The following is a 26,035-nucleotide window of genomic DNA, read 5'->3' as shown; positions in this document are numbered from 1 at the left end:
GTCCCTCAACCGCATGTTAAGATTTCTGAATTGTGCATCAGTCAGTACTATTTTTCACCATAAATTTTGTGACGTGCCCTCAATCTCATTTTCAGTATTTGTGTAGCCTGAAGTATATGAGTGGTGGGTGTGCTAATTTGATTATGAAAAATAGTGGTGCTTTTTCCTTGCAAAGTATTGGTCCACGATTGTTGAGTTTGGATTGTAATGAGTGGTTAGTGACAATTTTGAGGTCTGAGAATTTACTGGAAGACTCTAGGACCTCAACCCTGGGACTGGAGTGGTGACTGGGGCCTTCGGGTTCTTCACTATTGATAGTGTTCATTTCTGAATGTTGGGGATACTTGTCTTCTTTGTGTTTTTGGGGGGGTTCTAAATTTTCTGTGGTATGCGCTTTTTATATCTGAAGAGAAAAATAAGAGATTTTAAGTGTTATTTGTTTTAAAGTTAGCCACTTCTATAAGCATTTTTTATTGTCTGTTGCCATTGATTTTGTTGTAAATGTCATTGACATTAGTTGGTGTTCACTTAAGGATTTAGAAAACCAATTTTCTCTCAAGTGTCTCATATCCTGTTTTACCACAAAAATTTCTTCTACAAAATTTTGAGAGGTCACTAACTTTAAAAATGAATAGCTTTAATCTCTTATTACTCTTTTCAAATGTAACACGTATTACATATTGAGATTGGAAAAACTCTCTGGATTTCGTTTTGAAAAGTCAAGCCTGTGGAGGACATTGATGGTAGCTTCTGGATTTATGAAAGACTTTGATTGTTTGTTCCCCTCTGGGCAAAAATGTGGGGTTGCCAGAAGATGAGAGTATAACCACCAGGTAAATAGGTTAAGAGGCAGGTGTCTGGTGTAAACTCCTTGTAAGAGCTCCAGGATCATCTATCACAGCACCAGGTCTTCACCTGCTGACAGGAAACTAATGGCAATCATACTCTGTTGCCAAATCGAGGCACTAAAGATTTCTTCTACCCTGTCTTTACCCTTGATCAGTAGGCACTTCGACAGGGATGATGAATTAGATGAAACCCAAGAAAAAGAACCCGTAAGCGTATGGGATAGGACATTTAATTAATATATGTAAAGCAAAACAAAAGAAAAATCACTCATTTTTTTTCCTTTTAGGAATAGATTTTTCATATGTCACAACTAAGATGTCATTACCTTTTAATTATTTGATCTTTAAATTTCTGTCTCTAATAAAGAGTCACTGATTTGATCCTTGATTTGATTTTATCTGGACTAGTTTGTACAGATGACAAGGGCATAATTTGCATTCTCGGGTTAGTGAGAATCCTGTAGACTTAAAATGATATGGCCATCTTAGAAGGCAATGGACTCACTCACCTGGCATTTCTGAAGTAAGGCTTGTTTGAAAGGGTCCATTTCTATTAGAATACAGAATAATTCTTGTTTTTATGTAATAATTATTATCAGTAACTTATAATAACAAAGATTTCCACTTGATTTTGCTTTTTAAAAACTGGCCATTTGTTTTCAAATAATATCTTTGATACCTCACATAGTCTAATGAAATAATTTTTTAAAACGTGAGTGTGGATAAAGACCAGGTTTTAAATTTATCTCATTGGCACAGGTTTCTATTCATTGCTGTCTAAATTTTCCAAGCAAATGTTTGCCAAGCATTAGTAATTTTTTTAAAATGTCACCTCTAAAAGCTGCCTAATTTGCCCTAACAGCTAGAGTGAAAAATAATAATTTATAGACCTCATCTATCTAGAAAGTGTAGTCTATTACATAAAATGACTTGGAGTTGTGGCAAGAGAAATACTACATAATGTGAGAATATAATTGCTCATTGAGAAATGAACTAATTGAAATGAGGGCAATAACAGTTAATCAACCGGGTCTATATCATTTTGCAAGTGCTCCAAGTCCTTGTTTTTTTGGATTCTGTCTTATAGTTACAGAGATAATGGGCAAGCATTAGATAAAGTAATGGATGGTCCTGGGGTGGGGAGAAGTCAAGGAAGTAATTCAGTTTTCTGAGAATCTGCTGATGTCATCATTTATGGGGGAAAAGCATTAGTAGCAGTCTCGAGTGAATCCAGCTGCCTGGGAACCAACCCACCTTTAAGTGATGTTCAAATATGTTTCTGTCTTTACTCATAAGACACTTTTTGAATAGAGTTTTCGGTGCCAGTAAAGCCTTTTTAGAGTGAATGCTTGCATTAAAAACTAAAACAAAGTGAAAACAAGAAACGCATGTTTAAAAATGGAAAGATATATCTCATTAATATACTCTTCACTCAGTAACCCTTCAACACTATATTGAAATATAATCCTAGAAATTCTAGTTCCCACTGTTTTTTTTTTAATGCTGTAAAGACAGTGCCCAACAAGGGAACATTTAAGTAGTACCAAAGTATATCTTTAATTGGTATGGGCGTAATATACCACATTACACAATATTCTCTTTCATTTACTTTGACATGGCAGTATATATACTTGATAGGAACCAAAATGAAATCTACAAGTGATGAATATTTGGCTGTATGCTTGAGAAGGCTTCAAGAACTATCATGCCTAAGTCAACTTAAATTAACACAAACTCCTTTATTCCTATATTCATCTTGAATTGCTCCTATAATTGCATTGTCTTAGTATTAGATATAAATTGATTTGTCTTTATAACCAGTCAAATAGTATTTGTTGAATAAGTGTATGTCATATCCCTTCAATTGAATAATATGATCACATGAAATCAGGGGACTTGAGGTCCTCAAATTCAGACATTGTATTCCAACAAATAGACATTTTCTTATAGATAGATACTAGTGCTTGATAACAATTTGATCAACTAAAATTATGGTATTTACAGAATCTGCTGACTTTGTGATTTCTTATTAAAGAAAATTCAAAGAGTTGTGGTTGAGAGTGTGTACCTGTGTGAGAAGCTTTGGGAAATGATGGTTAAAGATAGAAAATTTGATGAAGGTAGGAGAGAAAAAATTCCTCTTGGGAGCATTGAATTAGGCAGTATTATGTATAGAAAACCTGTGTTCCATGTTAGAAGTATACTAAATGATCATTAACTAGCTTCTTTTCTTTCACGACCATTTCCCTTTAAAAGAATGTGTGGTGGTTTTGATGGTGATGATGCTCTTGTCATTATAGCTAATGTTAATTAAGTGCATATGCTGATCAGGCTAAGCATTTTATATGTGTTGTCTTTTTATAATCCCTACACAACCTTATGAGGCAAGTATTATTAATACTCCTAATTTAGAGATGAGGAACCAATGCCCCAGAATTTTAACTTTGCTATGGTTGCACAGTTTGTAAATATCAGAGTTGAAATTTGAACTCACCAAGTCTGATTTTAGACTTTATAGTGATTTATCTATACTGCCATTCTGAGAGAACTCCAGACTCCTGCAATTTTTTGGAAAAATAACATAATATGGTCGATAATTTCTGATTTCACACTTGTTCTTGGTTTATATATCAGGAGAACTAATGGTGGCAGCTATTAAATTGTTGAAGAGTGAATTATACCATGCACATATTATTCATTAGAATTTAACAGTTCCTCTACTCAATTACGATATTCTTGATGACAGAGACTATTTTCTGTTTATCTTTGCATCTCTGTAGTTTAATATTATTTTAACAGCTTTATTGATATATAATGCACATTCCATAAAATTCACCCTTTTAAAGCGTACGATTCAGTGTTTTCATTATATTCCTAGAATTGTGGCAACCATTAGAACATACTGATAACCCCCAAAAGAAACCATGTAACCATTTGCAATCATTCTTGACTTTTTTTAAGCTAAAGAAAGAAAGCTGTCAAATATTAGAAATATTCTGCAGTGGGTTTACAAAGTCACCTACTTTGTGGAAACTTGATTTTATTAATTAATTAATTATAGTTTTTTAACCAAAATAATCATTTTCTTTCACATGCTTTTGAAATTATCTGGTTGAAATCGTTGGAATGAGTTCATTCCTTTTATGTAGACGACTGCCATCATTAATTCAGTGAAAATAAAAAGCATTACCTGTCATAATGGAGAACGTCTATCTGATCTAATCCCTGTTTATCATAGATAGCCTTTAGTACTAGAATATGGCATTGCTGATTTCCAGAATTCCTTTCTGCACAAAAATGTCTGAAGATTATCCTCAGAAGTTGATTTTTGATAAGTGTGTAGCTAGTGCTGGAGATTCTTGTCCTTTATTGCTGAATGTTTGACACAAATCAATGCCATCTTGAGAATTCTTGATTGCTGAATGTTTGACACAAATCAATGCCATCTTGAGAATTTTTACTTTCCCATTTTTAATGAATGCAGTGTTCCCATGAGTTTATGTATGCCAAAGTTTCCTCCATGTAAAAGAGGAAGAATGTTTCAAATTATTACTTGACTTTCTGGTTCAATGGATTCTGGCCTAATTTACCTCATTATTCAATTTAAGAGGAGTAAGACATAGTTCCTGAGAGCTTGGGTTTTAGACCAAAAAAATCTTGGGAGAGGGACATTCTCCCATAAGTTTAACTCCCCCAGTGCACCTTTCCTTTCTTTGATGAGGACAAGTGATGATTTATTCACCCTCAGGTGAAGAGCTGTGGAGATCAGCTGTCCTCCCTCCACTAGTTTGTTCCCTTATTCCATTGTACAGGAGCTTTCACTGCTATGTGGCAATAAATCTCTGGGTTCAAATCTTAGCTCTGCCTCTTACCAGCTGGGTAATTTTTGGCAAGTCACCTAATCTCTCTATGCATGTTTTCTCATCTGTGAAGTGAGGATAATCACTTTACAGGGTTATTACAAGGATCGAATGAGATACCATGTTTAAAGTATAAATGTTGGCCTAAATACAGATTTTTATTATGAACAAAATTTTAAAATGCCATAAATTTGGCAGGGACGTTGTATCCTTGCACAGGAGTTGATTTGTTATCTCATACTCATACTCATTCTGTGATAACATCAAGGCAACGCTTACCCTTCCTGTTTTACAAATAAGAGCATTGAGCGCATAAAAAGGAACTGTCTGAGGTCAATAACGTTATTAATTTAGTGGCAGAGCTGAAACTAGAACCTGATTCTTCTTATATCAGTTCTTTCCTTTTGAGTCGCTGCCTTTGTTCATTATTGGGAGCAATCTGCTTGCCAAAGTCTTGCACAGATCACCTTTCTTTGTATCATAATGCAGTTCACGCAGCAGTAATTGGGTAGATCTCCTTGAAAGGTAGGTGACATGTTCAAACTTCTTCTAATAGAAGACTGACTTTCAAGAAAACGATATATGGGCATTTTGAAGGGTTTCTGCTGAACTACCTTCAACATGATAGCTCATTTGATTCTGGCACTCAAAACTTCTTTCTTGTCATCCCAAGTCATAGTCATAGAGAGAAAAGCTAGAACTAGGATCAAGAAAACCATGTTTGCCATCTCTGATATCTAGGGTACATTTCCAAATCATGAACACAATGGAATAAATGCCAAGTCTTTACTTATTTTCAAGTGCTTTAGGGGTGATCCATTAATTAGATTCCTGTGCCTTTATCACATAATGTTCCTACATGAAAGATGGAACCCAAAATGGTTTTTCGATCCCAGGCATGCGAGTTGTAGTGGGCATGAAATAATTATCTTTACACACTTGCTGTTGAGCAGTTTGGAAGTATTTCATTCAAGACATAATTACTGAGTATTCTGTGTTATGATCCAGAAGAGATAGATGAGGGTACTGTTTCTGACCTTTTTGCTGTGATGACTATGAGGTTTGGAGAGAGGGAATGCCCAGTTAGTCAAAATGATGTTTCTCAAAAGGATCAATTGACATTGCCCTGTGTATTAGTCACAGTTCTTCAGAGAAACAGGACAAAGTAAGTGTGTGTGTGTGTGTGTGTGTGTGTGTGTGTAGAGTGAGAGTGAGAGTGAGATTGATTGATTATAGGAAATGGCTCACATATAGTTATGGAGGCCTAGAAGTCTTTCAGTCTGTCCTCCACCTATTGGGGAATTAGGAAAGCTGGTAGGGTAAGTCCTGGTCTTCAGTCCGAAAGATCGAGAACCAGGAGCCCTGTAGTCTCTGGACAAGAAAAAATGGATATCTCAGATCAAACAGAGGGCAAAGCCGCCCTTCCTTTGTCTTCTCTTTAGGCTCCCAATGGATTGGCTGATGCTCACCCTCTCTAGGAAGGGTGATCTTTACTCCATCTACTTCATGCTAATCTCTTCATGAAACACTCTCATAGACATCCAGAAGTAATGTTTTACCAGGTAACTGGGCACCTTCTAACTCAGTTAGGTTGACACATGAAATCAGCCATCATACTCAGTGTGACTTCCTTGCGAAGTAAAGGAAGTCACAAATTGATGATTTGTAGATCTCTATGTTTGGAGCTTTAAAGAACACATTAACATCTTAAAAACTTTGGTTCCAGTGCCTCTAGGATTAGGTTGTCTTCTTTACTTAATTTTTATTTTACTCGGTTAAGTCCCTTTTAGTTGCTTTCCCATTTATAATGGTTTATCAATTTTGACTAGAAACAGGCTCAATCACATTCTGAGCTCTGAATACAAGGACCTTATCTTCTCAGCTTTGTTCTGTTGGAAATATAGCACAGCTAGTGTGTGTGTGTGCGTGTGCGTGTGTGTTGCTCAGTGACACTATCTGAAAGTTTGAGGCATGTTCGTTCCTGTGACCATTCTGAGTACCATAGTTGTCAAATCCGAGACTGTCAGTATTGTGGATGTTCGCCTCTTCTCCACTGTTTCTTTTTCTGCCTTCCCCCTCCCCGATGCACACCAAGTATGAGCCGCAGAATACTTTCAGTGCTTCCCATGGCTCCATGACCACTTTGTCCACCTCTTTCCTCTTGTCACATTGGAATTTTTTAATGCTCTTTAACACACTCTTCTTTGTTTTATCTCTGGGACTTCTCACTTTCAGATCCCTTTGATAGGAGCACCCAGAGACTTCTCTAGTTTCTCCTTCATATCACTTATTGTTTGTTGTTGTGATTATTTTATCCTCTCCACAAACTTTAAGCTTTCTCAGGGTAGGGACTGCATCTGTCTTGCTCACCCCCATCACTTTACACAGTATCTGGCACATATATAGTAGGCACTTTAGAAATTGTTGTTGGAAGAATAAAAGAGTGCAAGCATGCATTAGAAAGTGCTAACTAGAGGGGTAATTCTAAAGACCTTTAACTCTTGCCAAGCATCAGGATACTGTCGTCTATGAATTGCTAAGTACAGCAATTCCCTGGCACATAGTAAGTAAGAGCTCAATAAATAGTGGCTATTACTAATATTGTCATTCTGTATTTCTAAATGAGGAGATACTTTCAACAATCATATATTATGGCCTAGCCTTGTGTTTCCTCTGCCTTTAGCTCTTCTTTCTCTTTTCTTTAATGTTTTCTGGTTGATTCTGTTATGCCCCATGGTTATAGAAAATCAGTTTAGATCACCTTTTCCGAGAAATGTAGATTTGAAAGGACTCAAGCAAGAAGCCAGGTGGACTTGTATTAAACATAGGGGAAAAAGTCTGTTGGTCTTCTGTCCTCAGTTTTCTGTGGATATTTCATGTTAAGCAGCAGCATTAGTGATACAGAAGCTTCAGTAAGAGTTCTTTGTATTGAAAAATACAGGAAGACAACATGAAGTGCACATTCTACTCCACATTTGGGTGCCTGCTGCTGCATTTAAGGCACCATAGAAAAATCATTAGGGTTTTGAATCCGTAAAATGAATATGGCCGTGGTCAGTATTTGTGGATATTTTGTTTCCAAATCTCTGTTTAGGGAGTAAGGAGATTTACATCCTTCTTTGTGATTGATCAGGCTCCCTAAGAAAAAAGGCGTGCATTCATACAAAAATGTTTGCAATGGCGTGTGCTATGAGATTTGAATTTCTTGGATGGTGAAAAGAGGACAGGATCATTGAGAAATCAGAGTGACAAGTCAGGACTTTTTCCTTCAAGATGAAAACATAAAGATCATTTAGCTGTGGGATGTATGTTCCCTCCACTTTTATTTTGAAACAGAGAGGTTTGAAATAGTACGTAGGCAGATAAACACCTAGAAAGAGTAAAGAAGGGTTACATTAACCAAGAGCCAGAATCAAATGATGCAGATTTGGCTTTGGTGATATTTTGCATGAGTACAAAATAATATGTAATATATCTAAATCATAAGTATAGAGATTTTCTCCATGAGCATATTTTCAAGAGTGTTGTTGAAATTCACATCCCAGTTTCTAAGCCCAGCCAAATCAGTCAGCTGAATATCAACTCCTGTTTGTTTCGGATGCTTACTATATGCTGGACACTGTGATGAGATCTGCATAGGTGGTGCCGGAGTTGATGCTCACACAGAACCTTGAGTTGTAGATATTTCTATTATTTCCATTAAAACATTTCTATTTAAAATTTGTATTTATTTTTATTATTTACATCTTCACCTGTAGATGAGGAAACTGAGAACTCAAAAGATTTAGCAACCTAAATTCTTTGGAGAGTAAAGTGGTGGATTTGGACTTTGAAAATAGATTTTTTCAACTTCACAACTTACCTCTCTGTCCTGTTTTTCCAAGTGTAGAGGCTTAGCTCTAGTGGTTCTCAAAACAGCTTCAGGATGATGTGAAATGTTTTTAGTCAGTGTTTTAGATGCTGCTTTAACATTTAATCCAATAGTGAGCTACTGCTTTTCTCTATAATTTTTAAAAATCCTTATAATTATGTTAAGAAGAAAGTCTAAATTTGATATTTATAGGTATCTAACACCTTTTGGATGTTCGTCAATTTCCCTTTGTAATAAGAGAATGCAAACTTCAGGCTCAGAGCCTTAGGCTCTTGATATAATGAATTAGCTTTGTTTTATTTTTATTGTATTTATTTTTAGTTACTATGTATGGGAGGGTAAAACTGATTTTTCATTTGAGATAATGCTAAATGTTTCCTTTTTAAAAATTATAAGCAGTAAAATTCATCCTGTGAGGCGTACAGTTCTGTAGATTTTGAGAAATGCATAGTTCATCCACCACCACTGTGATCAGGACAGAGAACTGATCTGCTCCCCCGCCCCATTCCCTCGTGCTGTCCAATTGTAGTCAATTCCAGCCCCACACCTGGCAACCACTGGTTTATTTTATATCCCTCTCGTAAATTTACCTTTTATAGAATATCATTTAAATGGAATCACACAGTTTGTATGCAGCCTTTTGGGTCTGGCTTTTCTTTCACTTATCACAATGTATTTGAGACTTATCCATGTTGTGTACATCTGTAGCTTTGCTGAGTGGTATTCATTGTAGGAATGTACCACCATTTATTCAGTCACCAATTCACCATTTATTCATTAACCATACCACATTTGGATTGTTTCTCAGTTTGGGATGATTATACATAAAGCCACTATGAACATTATATAGGTTTTTGCGTGAAAATACATTTTTATTTCTCTGGGGTAAATATCTAAGAGTGTGGTTGTTGGGTTATATGATAAATTTATATTTAACTTTTTAGCAAACTTCCAGATTCTTTTCCTAGTGACTATACCGTTTCACATCTTGCCAACAATTGTATGTGGGAGTTATAGTTACTCCATATTTTCGCCAGCATTTGGTGTTGTAAGACTTAAAAAAAAAATTCTAGTACTTGTGTAGCGGTTAAGTATTTCCTTTTTACATGAATATATTTTTTTAAGTAGTTTGTTTCTAAAGGAAAATATTGAATAAATACTACCGTTGGTCCTGAGATCCTGCAAAAAATGTGTGAGTGGTAGGTAACAGTGAATTTGGGGGAACAACACATTCCACTATGTTCCATCTTCATCACCTAAAGAAAGGAGAGTATCCTGGATGTCTAACCAATTTAAAGCAATGAAAACAACTGTTTTATTATAGAAAATAATGATCTTTTCTTAACATGAACATAACTAATTTTTGAAGTCTTGTTGGATTTTGAGAAGCGGTTCCCAGATTAATTCAACATCACTTGATATTGAATATTAGCAATTTAATCTTAGTAGGCTAATGATTCCTATATTAGTCGTCTGGCCTTGAGACAGTTTGGACAGGTGCTTGCCTGGAAACCCAAGGGTGTTGGGAACACGTAGCAGTGGAAATGGTATATCAGTGTCTCATCTCTAAGATTTTTTTGCTGCCTCAACTGGATATTTCAAGATAATTATTGGAATAAGAAGAGAGAGCAAATAAGCTCCGAATGTGGTTTCCTTTCTGTAACCATCGCTTGTGGAGTTTGATGATAAGGAAGGTCACTTTCTGATTTCCTTAGCAAGGGTCACTCAAGCCGGGTATGCTAAAAGTTAATGAACCATAAAATGTGTATAAGAAACAAGCAGCTACTCAAGCTTTAAGGTGAGGACTTTTCAGGGTATTGGTAATTCATACTAAGATATTCTGTAGGGCACAGCTCAAATTAATTTGCTACATTTCTGGTGGTAAAAGGGTTGATAGTATTCACTACTCAGGTGCAAATCTTTTAGGTACTTTAACACTTAAAAAGGACTCTTTAAGTGCGTTTGATTTTTAAAAAACACAATCAGGCAGAAAAGTAATACCACCTTCTCTCAACTTTTTTTGTAGTGTGTTCCTATTAACAGCCATAAGCAAGTGTTGTTGACATTGATGCTGGCTTCTATGAGATGGGAAACCTTGGAACATTTCATTTGTTTGATTCATTCGGAGCCTATATTCTTTTGCACGCTTCTGAAAGGTCTTAGTATAGAAGATGCTATAGTAGAATGCCCAAGATTCAAGTCTTTCAAGATTCCTTAAATAATTATTTTATTGAATTTATAAAATGTTAAAACAGCTGCTACATATGCACTGTACAATTCAGAGTGTGAAAGGTATTTAAATAAACAATCATTTCATCTTTTCCCATTTCTGAACCCACCCTCTTGAGGGTACCACTGTTAACGGTTTAGTAGTATTCCATCCTTTTTAACTATTTATTAACTCAGAAAACATGAAACATCCATAGGGTATGGATCCATCTTTTGTATTTTTCCACATAATGCATTTTGCATTTTATTTTGTAACTTATTTTATCACTCAACTATTCATCATAGACATTCTTCTGGCAACTGCGTATAGATCTATTTCTTCATGTAGTGAAAAAAATGTTAAAGGTGAAAATACCATATTTCATTTAATCATTCTTGTATTCATGGGCACTCGTTTTTTTTTTGTCTTGTTTTATTTTGTTTTGGAGGGTTGCTTTTGTTTTGGTCTCAATGTTTTCATTTTAACCACAAACCATGCTGCCACAAATATTTAAGGAGGTTTTTTCAAAGAGACCACAACCAGTAAGAACCAAATAGAGTTTTTAGTACAAAACAGAGTTAGATCAGATCATTTTTCAAAGCATGCGAGTTTTTAGAAGGAAGGATTTTGTGTGCGAGTATAAGATGTCTGCTGTTTAATAAAAGTATGGTTCTTGTTATTATTTTGAGAGCAGATGTGCTTTGGGGGCAATGTACTGGATACAGTACAATGCAGGCAACTCAAATACTAACATGGTTTAGAGCTGTGCTAGCCAATCCAGTTGTTCCTAGCCACATGTGATTATTTAAAGTTCTTTAATTTTAAAATTCAGTTCCTCAGTCACACTAGCCACTTATCAAGAGCCACATGTGGTTTGTGACTACCACGTTAGGCAGCACAGATATAGAACCATCATGGCAGAAAGTTCTATTGGACAATGGTGGTTTAGAATGAGGGATGCTAAAGTCAGAATGTCTGCTTTCAAATTATAGCCCTTCTCAGCTTACTTGTTATGTGACCTTGGGCAGGTTACTTTACTCTCTAACTCTTAGTTTCCTCATCAATAAAATGGGTAGAGTAGCAATCCTTATACATTTCTTATAAAGATTAAATACAGTAGTCTTGATTAGGTGCTTAATAACTTCCCTGAGATATAAGTAAGCATCCAATAAATGGAAGCTATTATTCTTTTCCTAATAGTCTTTTTGTTTTCTTTTTGAAAGTAGGAGGTGGACACTGTGTTTATTCATTTAAAGCTAATGACAAGATATTGTTGACCCGATTTCTAGTTAGACAAGCAGAAGGCAGTGTTGTAGGCTGCAGAAAACCCCAGTATGTCAGCCTGGTGATTTTTTTTTTTTTTAAAACATGCCGTTCCTGAGAAACATGATAGAATTTGTTTTAGTTCTCTTCTGCCAGGAAGTAACCCTTCTGGCTTTGTTAGAAGCGTGGTTTGTAATAATTGTACCCACCCCAGATGGCTCCTGAAAACCCTTTGAAATGCCATCTGCCAGGCGTGTGTCCAGCAGGCAGCCTGTCATTCTGCTAGAAGAAAAGAGGAGGCGGAGTCCCCTCCCCAGCCCTTTCCTCCCTCGCATCACTGAATGGAGCCTGGTCATATTGGCGGAGAACCAAGGCGAGTTGCTCAGAGGATAACTGGGAGTAAACCTCCTGCTAGCCTGCAGAGTGGAAAGGTTTTGTCTGGTAATAAACCCTGAAGGTTTTATGGGCAGAGACTTACTCGCCCTCTATTCCCTTCCCCTGCAGCTCAAAGGCCATCTAAGCATATTTATTTACAGAGGGAAATGGTATCTGCTAGTTTTATTTTCCCCTAAAATGTAGCATTTTTGAAGTCATCATTATTGTGAATCCTTTCAGGAAATTAAGACCCAAGGGTGACTGTTGTCTTTAAAGTCTGACAAATTAGTTCTGAAAACATGGTTGAAAGAAATGGCAAAGATAAGATGGCTATAGAAAGAGCGGGGAAATAACATTGTCTGGTTTTGGAAGACTTTAGAAACCCAACAAGTCTTTTGTTTGGTTTTATTCATTCTCATCTTTTTTGAGAGGTGGAGTCGGGGGGTGGATTAAATTAATGGAATTTTGGTATGCAGACTGAGTATGAGAGTTGCCATATAGAACATACTTAGGACAGATCTTTTCACAGCAAGTTCCAAAGAGATTATATTCTTGCACTACACTGGAATTTCCCAATATGATGTCAACTGTTTGTTTTCCAAGTAGCCGACTGAACAGCTCTTTCACTTGGCTCCAAGATATCATACCCTCATCCTTTGCTGACTGCTGCCTCTTAGTCTCCATTGAGGACCTTCCTTCTTTTCCGTGTTTCTACATATTATAAGGTTTTAGTGTTCAACCCAAACTCCTTGGCTTCTTTTTCTAGATAGTCTCTCCCTAGATTCCCTCTTTCTATCCCTTGCCTTTAAATACTAGTGGTTTACTAATCATTCCCAAGTTTATGTACCAACCTTCACTCTGATCTTCAGATTTATATACTCAACTATCCACAGCTCTCTACACCTAGGGGTTTAATAGGCATCTCAAACTTTACATGTCCAAAAGTGGACTCTTAATTTTTTTTCCCTAAAAATTATTTCTTCCATCTTCTTGATCTCTATAAATGGCACCACCCATTTGCCCAGGTCAGAAAATTAGATATCAGTCTTCATTCGTGTGTTTTTCTTACACATCCACTCCATCAGCAAGTTCTATCTTAAAAATATAGACCTAGGATGGCCCGATGAGTCGACATACTTTTAAAATGTCTATCTTGTGGACATATATTACATCTATTTAAGTTATTCACAATCCGTGATAAAAATCCGACTGCTTCTTACCACATCCTACTATTCTTGTCTGTGCCCTGATTTTCTCTCACTTGGGCACTGTAATAGCCACCTAATTGGTCTTCTTGCTTCTATTCTTGCCTCCCTCCCTCTACTATTTTGCCCGTAGCCTGTAATCTATAAAGTCGAACGATCTTTTAAAAATAAATTATGGCATCACCCTGCTCAGAACCCTCTAGTGGCTTCTCATCATCTTTAGAATAAAATCTGAAGTGTTTTCTGTGGCCTACATAACCGGGCTCCTTGCTTTCATTTCTAACCTGTTTTCCACTGCTCTACTGCATTTCTCTGGCTTTTTTTTTTTTTTTTTTGCCCTTGCCTCAACCTGCCAAGCCTATTCCCACATCATAGCCCTAGGTCTTAACCCCTTCCTAGGATGCTTTTCTTATCACCTTTGCAGGACTCTAGATTTGGATGAACCTCCTTAGCCAGGCTTTTCCTAATCACCTATCTAAATTAGCTTCTCTATCACCACCTCCCTTCCCTCCTCCAAGACACTCTCCAGCCTTTTAACCTATGTTACTCTGAGACACTTTCTAACCCTTTAAGCTCTGTTTCCTACAGAAGAATTATTTCTACCTAAAATTAAATGCTATATCTATTCACATACGTGATTATTTTTCGTCTTTCATAGTAAACTGTAAATTCCATTAGGGTAGGGGCTTCGTCTTGTTCACCAGTATTTCGCCAGTGCCTAAATTAGTGCCTGGCATATATTAGGACCTCAGTAAATATTTATCAAATAAATGGAACATAAGGATCTGTGCAACGATAAGAATATAAGTTATTTGAACTGTAATATTCTATTAACTCATTTCAGTCTAACAGTAACATAAACCACAATATCTGCTAATGGTTATTGAGCTAAGTCTTCGAAAGGATTATCTCATGCAAAACACACAGCAAACCTCTGGTGTAGGTACTATTATGATCTCCATTTTGCAGATGAGGAAACTGAGAAATAACAGAAACTAAGGAACATGCCCAAGACCACAAGTTGGGGAACCAGACCATGAACCATCGTTCCCACTCCAGACCCCTGCTTATCAACAGCATATGATACTCTTTATGTTTCTGGACTACCTACTATGTACCTGACACTAGAGATATAACTTTAAAAGTTGTGAGGTACTTCAAAGTACTTGTCATTGGGGAGCCAGAAATGGGAACAAGCTAGGAAACAGCAGAAGATCAGATTCCTAGATACCATACAAGTAGGCTTTACCAGAAAGCCCAGCATGCTGGGCATGGTAAACAAACGTTTTTAATGTAACCATTCTATGGACAATTTGCAACTATTTTTAAAACACTCAGACTTTAGCTATTAGAAAAATTGGGCTCATTTAAAAATGTATTTATCTTGAGTTAAATATGTAAAATGTATTAAGTTTTCCATCTTACAAAAATTCTAGATATCCACTGTAGGTGTGTGGATTTGCTCGGCCACATAGGCAAGTGATCAGAGAATGCACTGTACTAGGAATATTAGAGCCACTAGAATCATACATAGAGTTGGTTATTTAATTGCTTTAAAGTTCCTAAGCATACTGAAAAATCCAGGCTTATTATGTAGGAAAACATTGACCTTAAAGCACCATAGGTGATAGTGCCTTTCAAAAATCAGCCATGTCAGTTATACCCCCTAACTTGAACGTAGGAGCAGAAATCATGTGTTTTGCTTTTTTGAGGTGGAGGGGCTTTTCATAATATTTAAGATAGGTTCCTAGTATATACTCCATAATTGATTCTTGCTTTATTTTCTTTTATTGGTTTATGCATAAACCACATCCTTCCACATTGCTTCTACGCTTTGGGTTGAGATTGAGATAAAATGGTAGATCTACAGTCCAGCACCTGAGCTGGGTGACTAAAATGCTCTAGAGGTTCTATATTTATTTTTTCATAAGAGAATTTGTTCTACTTATTAGTCATTGAAAGAATAACCAGCGTAAGGCAAAGGGGAGAATTTTCTAGCAAATGCAGTGTCCTTTCTCTGTAGTCAGAACTTGTGGCTGGCCTCTTTTTACCAAACATATTAATTACATGGAAGGCAGCAGCGTTATTTAGTCCCTGGGAGATATCCAGCCAAGATCCAGACACAGATCTTGGGCAGTCACAGTTCTCTAGTGAAGTGTTTATGCAGTGCATGTCATTTTCTTCAAAAGGCTTATTACATTGTAACTTGCCAGATGTACTAAGGAACACAAGACTCTCAAGGCCTGTGATAAAAATATAAGCCCCTTAGGCACCGAGCTTAAGGTGGATAACTTTTTAGTATTTACCAGAGCCCTCAAAGGTGCTGATTATGAATGTTTTCTGTATAAAATCCAGTTCACCTTTTTCATTCAGTGCATTTTTAAAAGGATAAAACTCCTTCTGCCTTACCTCGCTGTGCTTGGTTTTCTCTTTGTCTTCTTTGAGAGTCCTGGGCACTGGACGTTATAAATGAGGATGTTATTCTGTTAGAAAAAGTTGCCTTTCCCAGGTCCCTGTCTGGGCAGATCGGTCTCAGAATCTTAGGTACTCCAGCTTACTGAACAGGTTATTTTAATTATAATTACAACTGGATGCGGAGCTTCCTGTTTTAGTGACTGATGGTATCTTGTGCATTTGTCTCGTCTCCTGCAGGCACAACCCGATCTCCGAGAGAAGGAGAAGTGCCTGGCGTGGACTATAACTTTCTGACTGTGAAGGAGTTCTTGGACCTCGAGCAGAGCGGGACTCTTCTGGAAGTTGGCACCTATGAAGGTGAGCTTATCAATGTAGCAGCCATGAGGGTGCCTCTCTCCTTGGCACTTCGGAGGACTCAGGGCCATCTCGGCAGAAATCTTTCATGGACTAGCGAGGTCTGAACAACTATAGGAGATTGCAGTTCACCTTAATAATAATAAAATATATGGAATAAGGTGTTGTGGAGCTCTTTAAAAGTAGTTTTCGTTTTTTTCCTCTAGGAGTTTTCTGATTTAACTTACTAATTTAAATATGTATGTTTTGTTTTTTTAATATGGACATGTGTTTTATTAGAAGAGGAAGAAGAATCATGGTCAGTCTCAAAATGTGACCTAATCAGTACTGTTGTTTTAATCTTGAGGGAACGGAATGTCATTTTTACCACGAATTGATTTTTAATATATTTTTGAATAGATAATACATTTACATGGTTCATAAAGCAAAATATTTCAAGAATATTCAGTAAGTAATATCTTTCCTATACCTATCTTCTACTTGCCTAATTTCCAGTTGTTTTTTTTCTGCCAATGTTACAACCAATGTTATTAGTTTCTGGTTACTGTTCTGAAATTTCTTTATGTAAATACAAATATGTATGTGTTCTTATTTCCTTCCTGTTTTACACAAAAAGTAATACACACTACATGCTGTTTGGTACCTTGCTCTTTTATTCAATAGTATGTCTTACAGGTCTTTGCAATTCCGTAACAGAGTACCTGTTTTATAAGTGGCTGTATAATCTTTTTGTATGGGCATACCATAATTTCTTTAACTAGTTCCCTTTGGATAAATATTTTTAATATTTCAAAACATTATTGCACTGAATAACATAGACATAAATCATTTCACACAGGTGAAAATATAAGATGAGATCTCACAAATGAGATTGCAAGGGCAAAGCCAAATGTGGGAAAAAATTAAACTTACATTTTCTGAAAACAATATTATAGCTTGATTGCTCTTTGGAGTGTTATTGTTTGAGACAGAAGAGCATAATATAATACTATTATTAACTGGGTAAAATTATTAACTTACTCAAGTTATTATGGTATATGTTTATAAACTCTGAAAATTTGGATTTACTGGATGATCACAGGGGCACTTTCAAGATTAGAGTTAAAAACAAAGGGTAAATACAAAGTTGACCATTATTGTGTTAGAGACATTATAGCTTTGATGTGAGAATAGCCCCCATCTCAGGCAGTGGCTACAAGTTAAGTAATTGATCATCAGTCTTAGGTGTGCTAATTCTAATTCAATGTTCTTTGGGAGCGGAGAGGGGAAGAAAATTATCTTTGTACCTACTGTTCATTTCCAAATTGTGAATATACATTGGACAGTGTTTAGATGTTAGTCAAGTTTCTGATGTGAACTCAAATATTTCTTTTGAGTGCTGCTCATTATCAGTTATCTAAGTTTCCTGGTGATTGGGAATATGAGAGAAGATCTGAGAATGCCTGAAGCAAGAATGGTTCATTAAGTCCTAGAAGTAAGTAAGGAAAGGGCAGAATACTGGGAGCTTCTTCAACATGTTGTCTTATAGATGTGAATCTAGTTAAAAATTCAAATGACTGAGAACAGAGCAAATGTGAATCCTCTTTGGTTAGCAGAAAGTGAATAGTCCTTACGTGAAGTCATTTATTATGCCCATCTGGGAGCTTGACTCCCCTAATATAGAAAACATCCATTTGCATTTTTAGAGAGGTTAAGGGTGAGAGTGGTTGTGCAAAGCCAGTGTTGGGTTGAAAAGGAAAAGCACGTGGCTTTTGCAATGACTGGTCATTTTATTGAGGTGTTTATGTTACATATGATATATAGGTGGAATCACTTTGTTTTCCCATTTAATTTTATTGCTTTGATAGACATAGCTATTATTACCATTTTTAGATGGGGATGCTGAGGCCAAGTAGCACTTAGGCATTTTTTTCAAGGTTGTACAGCTGGTTCTAGAATGCTAGAGCCAAGAACCAAACCCAGCTCAGTTGGACTTTCAGATCCCACACTCTTTCCTGAAAACCCCAAGAGGAATATTTTAGATGTAACTAAAAAGTTTCAGAACTAACCCCTTAGTGCCTTAACCTAACTTCCTGGTATATAGCAACAGAGAAACGTTTTTCAGAAAATGTCTGATCATGTCATATAAAACTGACTTTCCTTGAATGCTGCTTAGTTATTTTGGAGTTGAAATTTTCTTATGCCCAAAATTAATCCATTACAATTTTAACGCATTTGACTGCACAGTGTTCTTCAGTCTTTGACCTTTTAACTGTATAATTTCCCTACCATATGAGACGGCTCATAATTTTTTAGAACTGACTAGAGTTTATTATGTTGACTCTTATAAGCTGAAAGCAAAGTGGAATTTTTATTAAATGCCAGATTCTGTGACAAGAATAGGGCTGGACAGATTTTTAGAGAGCTTCCCGTGTCTTTGCCTCCCCAATACCAGCCCCTCAGTGGTGGCTGCTGTCTGTTGTTGGACACTAACAGGCGTGCAGGCTGTGCTGTGGCACTGCCTGAGTTTGAATTTCAGCCCCTCCACTATTGAGTTGTGTGCCCTCCAGCAAGTTGGTTAATGCTCCATGTCTCCATTTTCCCTTCTGTAAAATGAGGATAATAATAGTGCTTCCTCATAGGTAGGATTAAATGAGACAATAATTGGAAAGGGCTGAGCACAGTGTCTGACACATGTGAGCTCTCATTCAGCATTAGCTCTTAAATTTACACACGGGGCTGGTCCGAAAATTGCCACCTGAGTGGATTCCCTCCCTTTCCACTAGTCACTAACCCAGCAGATTTATCAGTAAATATCTTTACTCTGCAGGTACTCATCATCTTTTTTTCCCTGCTCAAATTGTTTTCTCTAGGCTTGTCCTGGTTCCTGAAAGGAAAAGCATGCCAGAACAATACAAAACACGCGTTAAAAATTTTAAGTAATAAATATACATGATAGACTACTTCCTATATTAAAGAACTTAAAAATATTTAAGTCCAAGTTGCTTCCCCTTCTCCCTGTAAGTAACCACTGTTAAAGGATCTAGTGCAAAGATTCAGAAAATTTATACATAAATGGTGTGTACATTTGTGTTCTTGTTTATTTCACTGTTCTTGCCTTTTATACTTATATAATTTGGAGGTCTTTCCACATTACTCTGTATAGTTCCACCTCATTCTTTATAAATGCTGCACAGGATACCAACGACATAATTTATTTAAACCAGTTGCCCTGTAGTGGATAGACACTTAGGATGGGCTCTATCCCACCTCCTTTTTTGGTGTTTTGTAAACAGTGCTTCAGTGAGCATCCCTGAGTAAATATCTTACTGAAACCAGAGGGCAAATGAGTCCGAGACTCTTGCTGCCTGTTCCACTAAGCCAAAAGACCGACACAGGAGTTGGGGTAAATAGAATAAGCGTTTATTAGAGAATCGAAAGTCTCAGAAACAGAAGCGAGCTATTGCTTCAAGGCATGGCTCCCTGAGTATCTTGGGAATACAGATTATATAAGGAAAAAATCGGTAGTCATGGAAACTAAAGGGATGAGGTAATTGATCATTGTATTTGGTTCTGGAATCAGCAATGGAGTCATCCCCTTTGGTCCCGTGACCTGGCTCCTTGGCTGGTGGGGTTGTAATTCTGCCTCGGTGGGCCTGGGGCTGAAACACATCTAAAGCCAAGATATTATCCTTCGTCTGAAGTCAAACAGAAACCTATTGTCCTCATGATTACAGATCTGAGGCTCTGGTAATCTAATGTCCTAAAGCTTAACAATGAAAGGAGCTGGCATGGTTGCGGGGAGAGGAGCAAGTGAGTCACATTGCCATTGTCTGGGCAAAACCAGCTTGAATCAGAGTAAAAAAAAAAAAAAAAAACTATATTAAAGAAATGAAATTTGTGTGTGGTTACAAGCTATAGGGTTATAGGGTAAGAAGAGGTGAGGCTGGGGATACCGTGAGGTCCATAATGCAGGGTCCTTGTATCAGGTCCTTCTTCATTACTACACTCTTTCGAACATAACTATAGATTAAGTTTCTGATAGTACACTTTTAAAGCAAGCCCTTTTATACAAATGAAGTTTGTTGAGCATTTACTTTGGGTCAGACATTTTCCAAGCCACAAGGTGTGATGTCCAGGTCAGAAGACAAAGCAGCTTTGCCTTTTTAGTGCTTACACTTATTAGTTATTTTTACCAACACTTGTCCATATATACTATCTGCTGGGTGCTGTTCAAAGTGTATTATATTCACTTGTCCATATATACTATGTGCTGGGTGCTGTTCAAAGTGTGTTCTATAACTCTCTTAATTACCCAACAGTCCTATGAGGTAGTTATAATTTATCCCCATTTGACAGAAGAGGATTTGAGACCCAGGGATGCTGGTTATCATTTTTAAGTTCACATGGTAAGCCAGAGATAAAGCTGTGATTCAAACCCAGGCTGTCTGGCTCAGGGTCCCCGCTCTGCATATAGTCCGAAAGTCTTATGAGGCGATTAAATTTAAACAATTTCAAAACAAGTGATGATGTTCTGAGAAGGGAACTCCAGAAGCATGTAGTAAGATCACTGCATCTAATCCCAACTCAGTGTAGGGCCCCTTGACGAAGTAACATTTGAAATGAAGCTTGTCAGGATTTTATGAGTTCAAGTGAGAGGCTCACGACTGTGTTTCAGTTTGGAAATCAACATCGATCATGATGTCTGAATCCAGAGAGAGCAAGATGATGAACCAAGAGAAGGTTAGAATGATGGGTCCTTGAGAAGGAGGGGCAAAGAACCATGCCCTGCTTCCTTTAATACCAGTGCAATAGAACTTTCTTCAGAGATAGAAATGTTCAGTATTCTGAGCTGCCCAGTAGGACAGCCACTAGTCACATGTGGCTATTGTGACTGAAAAACTGAATATTTAATTTAATTTAAACAAATTTAACTTTAAATAACCACATGTTCCTGGTGGCTGCCATATTTTACAGTGCAATTATAGAATAAAAGCTTCTGCAAGGAAGGATGAGGACCTCTTCAAAAAGATCAGGTCCTTCTCACCCAACTGACTGCAGAGAACTAAAACAGGTCTTTTAGAATTAAGCTCCTTTTTAAAAAGTATAATTGTAAATCTTTCCAAAAAGGATGTCACTACACTACAGAGGAGTGGTGATCTTCTTTTGTGGATACATTCAATGACATGTGATATGACAGATGAGTAGAGTGAACCAATAAAACCTCAAGGCCTGATAATCTGCAGAATATTCTTTCAGGCCCAATATTTTGGGGGTTTTAGAATTACAGAGTTGTAGGATTTTAAAGCTGGTAATGCAGTACAGCTCATTTCTTCATATTATAGAACAGAAATCCAGAGGGAGACTGGTCAAGACACTAAAGGGAGTTGGGGACAAATGCCCGTCACCCATGTCATGTCGCAGGCAGGACTGGGAGGTTAGTATTTCCTGTGTCTGCTGTCTGGAAATTGATACTTCTTTTATAGACTCTATTTTCAGTTTGTTCATTATGTAAGATAAAATACTGGGCAAAACCAGATAGGACCATTGTCCTTATGAGTCTTACAGTTTAGTAAATGAGACACGTTATTCAAATACCACAGAAATAAATATACAATTGTAAGTGTGTTAGGATCTATAAATGAGACCATAGGATGGGGAGATTTGATCTCTATAGAGTTAGGAAAAGCTTCCCCTGCAGAGGTTGTAATTGAGGTGAGCTCTGGTGGTTGAGCTGGAGTTAGGTTGCTAGATTTGGCAAATAAAAATACGGAACACCCAGTCGTGCAGTTTATCTGGCAACCCTAGTTGGAATTAGTTTTGGACTATATTGGCAGTGGTGGTAGTAGTAAGAGTCAATGAATCTAGAAATGTTTATGTGATTGAAAAGTTGGTAATGTATTGGTTATCTTATAAAGAGGTAAAGAAGCAGATAATGATAACCCTCCTAGGATGACTCCTAGTTTCTGTCTTACTTAACTGGATAGATGCTACTATCATTTGTTGAAATAAGAAACACTGAAAAGCACCAGTTATGGTGGGGAAGCCAGAGGCTCATTGATGAAACTTTCTATCCCCACCAGCTGTAATTGCTGAGAGTTATATATATACCAACAGAGTAAAGGCCTTTCCTGGCTGTATAAGGAACCCAGCTATCATTCCTCACAAGGCATAGAAGTTATTGATTGAGCTCATTATTGATTTCTGCTTTCAATTTGAACCAAATTCTCTTTCTGTCACTAGACAGAATCAACATCAAGGCAAGTCAAGGCCAAGAAGACAAGAATAAGCGTGTCTTTCTTCCTTGGCCCAACTTCTTAATTATAGCACTGAGCTAATTTATTTGATATTGTGCTTGAAATAAATCAGTTGTACCATCTCCCTTTTGCATTGCTTTCCTTTATTTTTATTTCCTGTTGACATTTTTGCTCAGCAAGACAGGTTGCTGCCTCAGCCAGCTCTTGGGACTAATGTAGGAGAAAGTTTACAAGAGATGAACTGTTCAGTGAAGGTGGTTCCGAACATGCCTCTGGGCAGAAGAGGTTGATTATACACTTTGAGCACTGCAGAGATTTTCCCTCGGCATGGAAGTGCAGTGCCAGTGTGACGTTTCAAATTGGAGTGAAGAATTGCATATTTCTGCATGTTAATTAAGAAAGGGGATGTCAGCATTCAATAATTATTGTTTTGCTTCCTAGAAGGTCTGCAGAAAAGCAGCTGCCATGAGTATACATTTTTGCTGGGGGGACACAGAGATAAAGCAGGGGTGAAGAGAGTTCTTGTTTGTCATTGAGGAAAATGAGACCGGCTGGAGTCCTGTTCTTTGGCAGGCCTTGGAAGCCTTCTGTTGTGATAGGCTCTGTTGGCAAACTCCACCATGGAATGTTCTCTGTTGGTAACAGAAGTAACCAAAGGGTTTTTGTGCTATTATGGACTATTCCTCCACACGTGAAATGAGGAGGCCTTGGGCCAGGGAAGGTTCTCTTACCTCCCTACTCAGAGATCCCCAAAGATTCCTGGAGTTGAGAATATAACTGTTGGAGTCAGACAAATCTTTGTGTAAATGTCAGTCATCACGTATGCATTGCGTGAATCTGTTTCTTTATATGGAAATAGAAATATTGATGTCTTTTTTTCTGTAGGATTGTTAATAAAGATTTGAGTAAATGACTATATGTGTAACGACATATGGTAGGTGCACAATAAAGGTAACTTTTGTTAATGTTCTTTGATATATATTTTGATAACAATACCCTCTTCTGCATTTTAAAGCTTTTATCTGCCACAACATCTGGCACACTTTAAGTTTGCCAGGGTTTATTACATGCTAACGTTGTGCCAAGCACAATGCTGAGTACTTTATACACATTATCAAATTTAATTTTCACAAAAAACCTTATTAAATTGGCACTATTTCTACCATTAGTTTATTCCATGGGAACTGAGGCTGGAAAGAGGGAGGCCCCTTAGCAGCTCAGGGTAATAAAACTATTAACTTACATTGCCCTCTTCAGTCTTACATTTAGAGCTAAATGACACTGACAAGAACAAACATCTAATTATGGGATGTTGGTTTATTGTCCTTCTGTGCATACAAATCATAGTTCTGTAGGGTAGAGCAGGTAGCAAAAGGAAGAATGACAAGACCATGATAGGAGTTTTATGAATGATCACATCAAGAGTTAAGCAAGAAAGTGGCCAAGTTAAGTGATGTGAATCTGAGGTAATTCACGTATAATTGATGGACTGAAAAGAAACTGCCCTGAGTCATGCTAGTAAAAACCAGATCCGCAAAGTAGCTTTTCATAGCTGCAATTCATGGATACTGTCCCACTTGTGCATTTACTCATTCTGTAAAGAATTACTGAGTGACAGCGTGTGCCTGGCACCATGTTAGCATGGTGATTCGGTGGTATGTAAAAATAGATTTTGTCCCTGCCTTCGTGGAGCTTATAGTTTAGAGATAATAACAGGTGTTGATTAATTAAGCAGTCTGATAAATATGGTAAAGGGTGTTGGGAAGGAGAGGTACGTGGTTCTCTGAGAACATGTAAGAACCTGTGAGGGTGGCTTTGATCTAGTTTATGGGGTCAGATGCTGTCCCTGGAGATGAGTGGGTGACAATGGGACAAGAAGCAGAGAGAAAAGTGTTATACAAAAGGAAGAGTAAATGTAAGAGCTGTGAGATGAGGGGGGCACGGTTCGCATGTGGGAGGGGGGCTGAAAGAAAAGCAGTGGATTTAGAGCAGAAAGAGCAGGTGAGAGTGACTGTGAAATGTTCCTGCAAAACTTTCAAGGGTCAGAGACGCATGGCCTTGGGTCCAAAACAAAAACAGATATGCTGGATGCCTATGTTCTTGGGTGCTGTATGTGTATCTGTGCTTTACACATCAAAAGCATGAGGCTTTTTTAACACCCCTTCCCCCCACCCCCAAAAAACCTATTGTGCCCCCTTGGAAGCAACGTTGTCCCACTGAAAATGTATGCTCTAGATTCATACACTTTCTAGATTCATACGGTGGTCAGTATCATCCTGTTCTACTTATTTTCAAAAGCTTCTCCTATAGGAAGATAAGTCTCTCTCCCTGACCCCATACAAAAGATGGGACTGGAGACAAAAGGCCTGAGTGCTCTTTACCCTGAACCAACCAAGTTAACCCTAAAAAAGATCTTTCTGCTGCTTTGGGCCTCCCTGTTTCTCATCTTTTACAAAAGAGGAATGATTTTCTCTGTCCTGTTTACCTTTGTTGTGCAAAGGGTGGTCAATGGATGAGCAGCATCAACGTCACCTGAGTACTTGTTCAAAATTCAGAATCTCAGGCTCCACCCTGACTTACTGAATTAATTTAATGCGTAACTTTATTGTTTGCACAAAGTTTAAGAAAACTTAAATATATTGTACAGAGCAATTGTGAGGATCGTGTTTTAGTCCCACTTTTTGGTTTTATTTCTAGTGCCTAGCACAGTGCCTGGCCTGAAAAGGTTCTCCGTGAGGAAATAAATGAGCGAATACTAAATATGTTCAAAGCGAGAGTCAGTATAGATTAGATTCATTTTGACTTAAAATTCAGGGTTACGGTTCTCCTTAAATATTTTATCAAGCTCAGTCCCTATTAATTTTTAAATGCATGTCAGAAAATGTTTTCTTTGGCTTGGCGGTGGCCAAAGATGGTGCCTGTTAATTAAGGACAGAAGTAGCTGCTTCTTACATTTTTCCCTGCCCTCCCCTCTCTCCCCAGCCACCATCCCTGTTGAGTTTTATGGTAGAGCCAGTTCCGAAAATAGCAGCAGAGATACACACAGTCCCACTTGGGAGAGAGTCCGACCACATCTGCAAGTATGTTGTTGGCTAATGTGGAGACTGGGGGACAGTCATGCTCGTGTCTCCTAGAAACTGCAGCCTGCCAAGTGATAACCCAAATTAAATTTTAAGCATTTATAATTCTTCACATAATTTTTATTTAATAGCATTAAGTGATCAATATAGTCTTCATAGTCACTTTCTTATGCATATTCTCTGTAAGGGTTGTGTTTCTGCCAGTGGCCAGGCTTGGCCTGATTATTTATGACCAGAGTGCAAACTAATGATAAGGTGGAATTTCTTGGAAGGGAAGAGCTGTGAACTCAAATGCCTGGGGGTATTTGAGTGGATTGAG

General features: G+C 37.5%; 1 protein-coding gene across 15 annotated transcripts in view; it reads left to right on the top strand.

Annotated features, from left to right (window-relative positions):
- Positions 1–26,035, top strand: part of MAGI1 (membrane associated guanylate kinase, WW and PDZ domain containing 1) — a 570,532-nt gene that overhangs the window by 433,091 nt on the left and 111,406 nt on the right. For all 15 annotated transcript variants that reach the window (XM_011358470.2, XM_023529697.1, XM_023529692.1 and 12 more), the window contains exon 3: positions 16,284–16,403. In XM_011358470.2, coding sequence (XP_011356772.1) covers positions 16,284–16,403 — 120 coding nt within the window. The remainder of the gene's footprint in view (positions 1–16,283; positions 16,404–26,035) is intronic.

This window comes from Pteropus vampyrus, unplaced genomic scaffold (assembly GCF_000151845.1).
Source record: "Pteropus vampyrus isolate Shadow unplaced genomic scaffold, Pvam_2.0 Scaffold41, whole genome shotgun sequence".
Taxonomy (NCBI): domain Eukaryota; kingdom Metazoa; phylum Chordata; class Mammalia; order Chiroptera; family Pteropodidae; genus Pteropus; species Pteropus vampyrus.
This window is presented reverse-complemented; position numbering and strand designations above follow the sequence as displayed.